Here is a 9,941-nt window from a genome sequence, read left to right as displayed (position 1 = left end):
GCCATAAGCTGTGTTTGAACTTGTGTTAGCATATATAAACAGCCTGTAACAAGCAGTCGGGGTCCCAAGACCAACTTAGAGCTTGGGACCCTAGCGCGCTAGTAATAAATAACTCTCTGCTGTGAACTTCGTGTCGGTGATCCTTCGCGACGACCCCTGCCCAGGAGGGAATCGAGAGTTCGGTTCCAACAATTGTACTAGTTTACATTCCCACCCATAGTGTAAAAGTGTTCTCTCTTCACCACATCCATGCCAACATCTATTATTATTTGATTTGATTTTTTTTATTATGGCGTTCTTGCAAGAGCAAGGTGGTATCACATTGTGGTTTTGATTTGCATTTCTCTGATCATTAGTGATGTTCAGCATTTTTTCATATGTTTGTTGGCCATTTGTGTATCTTCTTTCGAGAATTGTCTATTCATATGCTTAGCCCAATTTTTGGTGGGATTGTTTGTTTTTTTCTTGCTAATTTATTTGAGTTCCTTATAGATTCTGGATATTGGTCCTTTGTCAGATGTATAGATTGCAAAGATTTTCTCCCACTCTGTGGGCTGTCTGTTTGCTCTGCTGATTGTTTCTTTTGCTGTGCAGAGCTTTTTAGTTTAATTAAGTCCCATCTATTTATCTTTGTTTTTGTTACATTTGCTTTTGGGTTACAGGTCATGAAGTCTTTGCCTAAGCTAATGTCTAGCTTATCTTCTAGAACTTTTATGGTTTCAGGCCTTATATTTAAGTCTTTGATCCATCTTGAGTTGATTTTTGTATAAAGTAAGAGATGAAGATCCAGTTTCATTCTTCTACCTGCGGCTTGTCAACCACTATTTGTTGAATAGGGTATCCTTTCCCCACTTTATATTTTTCTTTGCTTTGTCAAAGATCAGTTGGATGTAAGTGCTTGGCTTTATTTCTGGGTTCTCTATTCTGTTCCCTTGGTCTATGTGCCTATTTTTATACCAGTACTATGCTGTTTTGGTGACTATGGCGTTATAGTATATTTGAAGTCAGGTAATGTGATGCCTCCAGATTTTTTCTTTTTGCTTAGTCTTTCTTTGGCTGTGGGGGCTCTTTTTTGGTTCCATATGAATTTTAGTATTGTTTATTCTAGTTCTGTGAAGAATGATGGTGGTATTTTGATGGAAATTACATTGAATTTGTAGATTGCTTTTGGCAGTATTGTTATTTTTACAATATTGATTCTACCCATCCATGTATGTCAATCAAATTGTATGATATATGAATTATATCTCAATAAAGCTGTTACAAAAAAATACAGCAGATACAATTGTAGCTCTGCTTGTGGTTTTCAAAAATATGTCAAAAAAGCATAGCCTTTAAATTAATCTAGTAGAGCAACAGAGTTGCTTAATACTGTGCCAAGTTAGGGGTCAGACAAGATCAGGCTGGAATAACCATGAAAAATTGCAACCTTCAGATAGAGGATTCACTGTTTAATGTAAGTTGTGACATATGCTGGCACAAAGGACACAGAACAATACATAGGGCCAGGTGCAGTGGCTCACGCCTGTAATCTCAGCACTTTGGGAGGCTGAGGCGGGAGGATCACCTGAGGTCAGGAGATCGAGACCAGCCTGGCCAATATGGTGAAACCCCATCTCCACTAAAAATGCAAAAATTAGCTGGGCATGGGGGTGTGTGCCTGTAATCCCAGCTACTTGGAAGGCCGAGGCAGGGAGAATCACTTGAACCCGGGAGGCAGAGATTGCAATGAGCCGAGATTGCCTCATTGTACTCCAGCCTGGGTGACAGAGTGAGACTCCATCTCAAACAAACAAAAAAACAATACATATATAATCTCTATCTTCTGCCATTGGAAGGTTTCCCTAACCATCCAGGTTGCAGGATAAATGTCAGAGAAATTTTGTAGAAGCTGATTTTTATCAATCCTGAAAAATTAGCTCTCCACTTGCTCAGTAAGCTGCAGTCACAGTGAGCTTCTGTAGTATCTTTATTAGCAATGTGAGAGTCTGTTCTCATGATGCTATTAAAGACATACCTGAGACTGGGTAATTTATAAAGAAAAGAGGTTTAATTGACTCACAGTTCCCCATGGCTGAGAAGGCCTCACAAGCATGATGGAAGGCAAAAGAGCAGCAAAGTCATTTCTTACATGGTGGCAGGCAAGAGAGTGTGTGCTTCATAAAACCATCAGATCTCATGCGACTTATTCACTATCACAAGAACAGTATGGGGGAAACCGCCCCCATGATTCCATTATCTCCACCTGGTCCTGCCCTTGACACATGGGGATTATTACAATTCAAGGTGAGATCTGGGCAGGGACGCAGCCAAACCATATCAGCTTCCTAATGCTTTAACGGGTTCTACCTACTCCAGAGATTTTGTATCTGCTTTCCTCGGGATCTGAGCCCTCCTCACTCTTCCTTCAGGCCTCCACCTAGCAGGCTCTTCACCAGTCAAATCTCTGCCTCAATGTTGCTTTCTCAGGAAAACTTCCTTAGCTCCTGCTAGTGAAAATATTCTTCCTCCACCTAAGCTCTCTCTCTTTCCTCTGTTTTATTTTCTCCACAGCACATGAAATTCTCATGTGTTTATCAACTTCTTGCCTGCCTTCCTCACTGAAAGCAAGCTCCATAAGAACAGAGGCCCCACCTGCCTGGTACTCTAACACATCCCTGTACCTACAACACTGCCAGGTAGGCTAAGGGTACTTGATAAATATTTATTGCGTGAATGATCTCCATGGTACAAGTTATAATCAACTTCCATATACAACACCCAAAATGGCAAGCTCTGTAGTTGAGATCGCACCTTGTACAAGAGTCCAGAGAACAGTCTCTATCTCTAGCTGCCTACTGGCTGAAAGGTCAGATGAGTCTCTTGGCTCACACTGGAAACCTAGTTGGCCACCAAGGGACTTCCCGTGCCTTAGCACTAATCCTTCCTTATCCTAGTCTCAGGTCAGATGGCAGAGCGCTCTCATGGGCCTTTCCTGTGGGTTTATAAATAAATCTGGGCTCATAATTGATCTTAGACTGGCCTACATAGCATCCTGCCCTGAGTTTGCTCAGTGAGCAGGACAGCTCCCAGTAAGATCAGTAAACAGTCGTGCAGAGAACAGCCCAGAACACCACCCTGGCTCTAAGTGGTCATACAAACTCCACACATTTAAGTTCCCCTCTCAAACCTTCCCCCCACCATCTCTATAGAGGCAGTTCATCCCAATTATGCAACAGACTTAGGAATTGTTCATTCTTACTGGAACAGCTCTCTGGCTTACTCTTCCTGAAAGTCATTTTATTCAAGTGGACACTCAAATGTTACCCCATCTACAATCCTTAATGAGTCACTCAATGCTTCATAAACTGAAGAGTGCTGGTCAAACAAGAGGCATTATTATAAAGGCCCAACAATTGGAAATTGTTTCCAAATTATACCAACACTTGTGAGTTCTTTGAAAACAAATTGCTTAAAATAGTATTTGAGATTTTTTAATTATTTAAAAAGTTACATTAGAATGATTTTTATGGGTACAGCTTTAATTTATTTGGGTACTGAACACAGAACAGTGATCTGAGACTCCCATTTACAAGGCCTGACTTCATATTTAATAACACAAAACAATGGAGCTTTGCCGAGACCAGTTCAGTGGGGGAGACCCTAATCCAGCGGCGCTAGAGGAATTAAAGACACACACACAGAAATACAGAGGTGTGGAGTGGGAAATCAGGGGTCTCACAGCCTTCAGAGCTGAGAGCCTCGAACAGAGATTTACCCACATATTTTTTGACAGCAAGCCAGTGATAAGCATTGTTTCTATAGATTATAGATTAACTAAAAGTATTCCTTATGGGAAACAAAGGGATGGGTGGAAATAAAGGGATACGCTTTGGCTAGTTATCTGCAGCGGGAGCATGTCCTTAAGGCACAGATAGCTCATGCTATTGTTTGTGGCTTAAGAATGCCTTTAAGCGGTTTTCCGCCCTGGGTGGGCCCGGTGTTCCTTGCCCTCATTCCGGTAAACCCACAACCTTCCAGCGTGGGCGTCATGGCCATCACGAACATGTCACAGTGCTGCAGAGATTTTGTTTATGGCCAGTTTTGGGGCCAGTTTATGGCCAGATTGGGGGGGGACCTGTTCCCAACAGAGCTTAATGACTAGAGAATACATATACCATTTTATTACAGACTGAAACCTTAGAGAAAACAGTTATCTGTAAAGTGAGACCTTGCAAATGGTCTCCTGACACATTTAGGACAGATGCAACAGGTTGCATTTTCACTCACTGAATCCTTGAGTTTAGGATTGGGGTGCCTCATTACAGTTCAAACCTCTTGTCTTCCAAATGAGGAAGCAGTGAGGTAATTAACTTCTCTGGCTTGTTATGAGGCAGAATAACTGAATGGTTTTAATCATTTAACAACAGGATTCTAGAGGCAGATGGTTTTGAGTTGGGGGGTCTTGGTTCTCTCACTTTCTAGCTACATCACCACAGTTAGGATGTCCTATATGAACCTGGGCATTTTACTTAATTTCTCTGAACCTGAGTTTCCTCATCTATGAAATGGAAATACCTCATATACTTGTTAGTACAGATTGTTTCATAATGTATGCAAAAGACAGCACAGTACACTCTAATTCTAGATACTGACATATAAATAAAAGGGGTTCTGGAAGGCATTTTCTGGCCTCTCAATTCAGAATAATTTCTTCAAGGGACTATAGCACTGGGAAGAATGCAAGTCTACTTGAATTAATACCAAGAGATTATGAAATTAATAGCACAGAGATATCTGTGCTCAGATATGGCATTCTTACCAGTGGCAAGTTAAGAAACACCATTCACTTCAGTTGGAGGGTTAATTATAACAGCACACGTGGACATTAAGTTCTATGAAACATCACAGAAATCTACCAGAGGAAATTCTATGTTATCCAATCCATACTGTATACATACATATTTGCCATGGATATTGTTACAATCCTTTTCCAATTCTACTAAAGGCAGTCACAGATTCCTTACCTCGAAGAGCTACTCTTGTCTTCCTAATGTTTATAACAATGACTTGGATTTACATAACTCCTTTCCGGTATGCATTTTCATGTCAGTTTCAGCCCAGTTCATTTGACATTCACATATCTCTATGTGATATGCAAAGCGTATGGTATTTGTGCCATTTTTGTTTGTGTCTCTCTTTATTTTAATGCAGAAGGAGTATGAGACCCAGAGAGATTAAGCAACTTGTCCAATTGTCACATAGCTCAATAGCCAGAGCAACAAGATGGCAGGAACACTTAGTCACGTGAGCTTCGCAGGGCTTCTCAAACCCTAAGATGTGTAGGGAACACTGGGGATCTTGTTACAATGTGGATTCTGAATTCAGTAGGTCTCGGGGGACTAGGATGCTGGATGCCTAACAAGCTGCCAGAAGTTGCCACTGCTAGTAGTCCTTGAATCATCTCTCACTCTATCCTTCATAAGCATGTCCTTCCCAATACTTCCCCCAATTGTAATTGCACCATTTGGGTATTCATTCATGTTCCTCACCAAGCTCTGAACTCCATAAGAACAGTAGCTGTGTTTTGTTTACAACTTGGCCTGGCTGCTCAGCACAGTCTGGCAAAAAGGAACCAAATGAATATTTTTGAAGAGTGAAAAAGAATGACCTATTGCCAATTATAAAGCCACAACACTTGCGTATTAAGACTCTTATTACTTGTTGAAAAAGGATGTTTATCATGTATCTTTTCTTGTCTCAAGTCACATTATGATACCTAGTTGTAATTTCCAGCTCCCAAAGTAACATAAACAAAAGATGCCCTGCGAGGTCAGCCAGTTTAGATCTATACCCCCAGCAGAACTATGCCTAGGTTCCAGAGGAACACAATACCTCCTTGGGCCAATGTGACGGGTTAATGTGAGGTCATTCTAAGTGTAAGGGGTAGTGTAAGTTTGAAGGAAGCCACATCACTTTTGCTCCCACCTGAGAATAATAATGACAGCAATCTATCTTAGGTTAAGGATTTCGCATATGCCAGGGACTATACTAAGCACTTTGCATCAGTTACCTCATTTCATCTTCTCTACAACCCTATGAGGTAGGCTCTCATTTTATAAGTAAGGAAGCTGAGACGTAGGGTTGTCAAACTATAGGAAATGACCCAGGCAGTCTGGCTTCAGGATAGATGATTCAGATCACTTTGTCTACTGCCCGGAAGCTTCCAGAGAAAAGAAACAACTGCCTGAATATAGGAGTAACCTGATAATGGGTTCCAATAAATCTCAAATATACGGGTTTGGGGAGAAACACATCACATCAACAGGAGGTGGTCCTTATACCCAAAACGTAGGGTCTAATAATATAGTATAGAAGAAGAATAAGACGTTCTGCTACCGTTTTCAATTAACACTCAATTGGACTCTATTTGGTTTGTGGTTAAATATACAACACCGCTGACAGGTTAAGTAAGAGCTGGTTAAAGGATATGTCTCAAAGGTCCAGATTCCTTTCACACTTAATTAACTCTCTTATGAAACCTCGCGTTAATGATTGGACCACATCAAAGAAAACAGTTATCACATAGAAGAAATCAGAATTTCGTTGAGTATGTGTGTACAAAGTAAAAACTCAAAAAGTCTAAAGGACAGAGAGTCATTTGTTTTTCAAAAGCTTAAAAAGTAGAAGTTCAATAGTTATATTTTAATACTGTGAGATAAAGGTGGAAATGGAGAAAACAGGGAAAGAGAACACATTTTCGAGTGGGATGTAAGAAAAAAGTAAACTTGCTCTTTCTTCTTGATATAAAAAATTTTTAAATATGGAATAAGAAAGTAGAGGCAATATTAAATACAGCAAGAGGGGCTTGAATAAACAATTACTGTAAGAAAAAGAGTTTAGCTCTACAGATTGGTTTGTAACTACACTTGGCTTATAAAGTATTATTTACCTATGGGAGGCAGCATATGATAGATTGTGAAGGCTCCAGATCTGGTCCCAGACACTTCCTAGTGTTGGCCTCAAACTGGCACAATTCTTCCAAGATTCAGTTTCTTCATCTGTAAAATGGAGGCAAGAAGCGCCTGCCACCTAGGATTATTGTAAGTCTTACATTAAATGACATAGATTGAGCATTTAGTCCCAAATAGGAAATCAACATAGGTTACACTCTGCCTTCTCTCCTTTCTTGTAAGTTTTGTTTTCCTAAAAGAATCTCTTCTAAGTATTTTCATTCCTAAGTCTTTGTTGATAGAAATATTTCTCACTTATCCAATTGCCCAGGGTTAAGAAAAATAATCCACCTACAAACAGATGAAATATATGTATAAGAAAATTGGCACAGCATATGTAAAGATTGTGCTACTGAAATGTTAAACTCGGTATGGTAAAAATAGAATTATATAAAATGTCACATAAGTACACATCCTAAAAAATCAGCTTCACTCACAATCTCACGTATAAATTTTAGTCAATACACCAAGTAACGACTATGTTAAAAAATCCAGAAGGTTTTTGTTTGTTTGGTTTGTTTGTTTTTGTTTTGAGACTGGGTGTCACTCTGTCACCCAGGCTGGAGTGCAGTGGTGTGATCACAGCTCACTGCAACCTTGACTTCCTGGACTCAGGTGATTCTTCCACCTCAGCATCTGGAGTGTGAATATCTAGGACTACAGGCATGCACCACCATGCCTGTCGACTTTTTAAAATTTTTATTTTTAGTAGAGATGGGGTTTCTTCAGGTTGCTCAGGCCTGTAAGGAACTTCCGCACTCAAGGGATCCACCTAGCTGGGCCTCTCAAAGTGCTGGGATTACAGATGTGAGCCACCATGCCTGGCCAAAAATCTGGAACTTTCATGACTCAGTAGGATAGGTGTTTTTGGGGAAAAAAATTCACTTCAGTATATGTGAATGTTTCATAAACCATAAAGAACTAAACAATACACAATGTTGTTTGTATTGCCGTGTCCTGTTGGCTTCTAGAATAAATTGGCAATGTCATAAAATGTGAGTCACTCAACATATTAAAATACACATTTTTATTCACTGTAATTCAATTTGAAATGTACATGGAAAGGAAGTCAGCTTTCTAAGAGGTTATCACAACATATATAATAGACATTAAGTCAACAAAGATAACAAACAAAATTTTTAGAAGTCTTCCCACAATTTCATCTTCTAGACTTTTGGGAGTAGTAGTAGAAATTAATATCCAGTTTTTACCAGTCATATCCAGAACACTCCCGCTCCCTAGGAAAAAAGAGAAAAGTATCCTCCAATGAACACATTTCTAATACTGATTCTTTCAACTCAATCTAATATTTCCACTATAAAAAGATAGTGACCCAGGTAAGTCTTCCAGGGAATATTCCATACCTATTTGTAACCAATCAATGAAATAAAATATTTTTCTCCCATTTATTTTGACCACTTTCTGTCAAAATCACCTTTCTTTCTAAAACAAACAACTCAAGGAACTTTCAGAGTGGCCAATCCCTTTTCATGTTATCTGTAGTAAGTTTATTTATGAAGTATCTGCAGTCATTTCAATCATTTTTATTGGCATTCGTGAAGCTGCTATTCCTCTAACTTGTACTATTGATGTTACCAGGAAGTACGAATTTGAAGACATGAAAGAAGGCAGGTAGTGATCAAAAAAAAAAAAAAAAGGTGTTTTTCTTTCCTCAAGATCCTGTCTGTAATGTTTTGGTCACTTACTAAGACATCAAACATTTAATTTCCTCCACATTTCTGTATTAATAAAACAGGTTTTTTTAAATACCTGGAAATTGTGGTCTGCATTCCACATTGTTGGAACAGTTTACCAAATGTCTGGTAGGCAGGGCATTTAGAAGCATTCTTAATCCCTTTTACAGGGGATGCAAAGGCAAATAAGTAGTTTTCAAAGCCTTACACCAAAGTTCCCCATATATACTCAATGTAAAATAAACGTCAATATCAAAAAATGTGGCAAGATTTGGGTAGTAAAATACTTCATCTACTATTTTCACCCCAAAATAAAAAAGGCAGGTAGACTTTTAAGAGAATAAGAAAGAGGGAAGGGGAAAGACATGAGTACTCTGCCAGTGTTGTCTTCTCCCATTTTGAGCAATCTTCATAATTTCTGTAATAAATTGCTCCATTCCTAGAGAAGGGAATTACTTGCCCCAAATTATGCAACAATCATTAGCAAGAGAAACAACTAGAATTTTCCCTGCGTGCAACAATTCTTTTTGCCTGTGTTTCAGCAACAAGGAGCAAAAATAATACATGGGTTTGCAAAGTGATTTTCCTTCCCTCCAGAAACCTCAAACACCAGCTTGTGTTTTTCAGTCTGTGGCTCCCAGGGGTACCTTCAACTCTCTCCAAAAAGAGTAAGAGAGAGACTGAAATAAGAAGTGAGGAGGGGAATAGACAACTGGTGAGGAAGGAGGAGTGAGTAGAGACCCATTTCTCACCTGAATTAATCCCAGCTAGTGGTAGGTAACACGGCTTCTCAGTTTTCTGCTCTTGCCAGAACAAAGTGCATTCAGCACAGGTGGTCTCTTAGCAACCTTGATTCCTGTGTCAAAGCATAGCAAAAGTTTTACTGGACAGTGAGGTAGTGTAGGAAGTGAAGGGGCAGGGAGCCTACACAGAAAAACTTCTAAAATTGTTTTCAAAACTAGATCAGAAGGAGATGTCTAAGAGTGAACTTTTGAAAATATGACACTTTAATTTCTGTTTATCCCAGAATCGTATAGCTTAAAAGTGAACATTGGACAGAAAGATTAAGCTAAATTCTAGGATTTTCCTGGTGGGGCAAACATTCACCACACTTTTTAAAGAAATAATTCCCGGCCGGGCACGGTGGCTCACGCCTGTAATCCCAGCACTTTGGGAGGCTGAGGCGGGCTGATCACAAGGTCAGGTGTTTGAAACCAGCCTGAGCAATATGGTGAAACCCTGTCTCTACTAAAAA

General features: G+C 39.6%; 1 protein-coding gene across 1 annotated transcript; it reads right to left on the bottom strand.

Moving 5' to 3' along the window:
- Positions 1–7,999: 7,999 nt before the first annotated feature.
- On the bottom strand, positions 8,000–9,524 carry MRLN (myoregulin). The gene is made up of 2 exons (XM_011953444.1): positions 9,439–9,524; positions 8,000–8,230 (listed from the first exon to the last, which is right to left on the bottom strand). Exon 2 carries the CDS (start codon positions 8,208–8,210, stop codon positions 8,070–8,072), a length of 141 nt encoding a protein of 46 aa, XP_011808834.1. The 5' UTR covers positions 8,211–8,230; positions 9,439–9,524; the 3' UTR covers positions 8,000–8,069.
- Between the last annotated feature and the right edge of the window lie 417 nt (positions 9,525–9,941).

The sequence above is a fragment of the Colobus angolensis genome, unplaced genomic scaffold, assembly GCF_000951035.1.
Source record: "Colobus angolensis palliatus isolate OR3802 unplaced genomic scaffold, Cang.pa_1.0 Scaffold361, whole genome shotgun sequence".
Classification (NCBI taxonomy): Eukaryota; Metazoa; Chordata; class Mammalia; order Primates; family Cercopithecidae; genus Colobus; species Colobus angolensis.
This window is presented reverse-complemented; position numbering and strand designations above follow the sequence as displayed.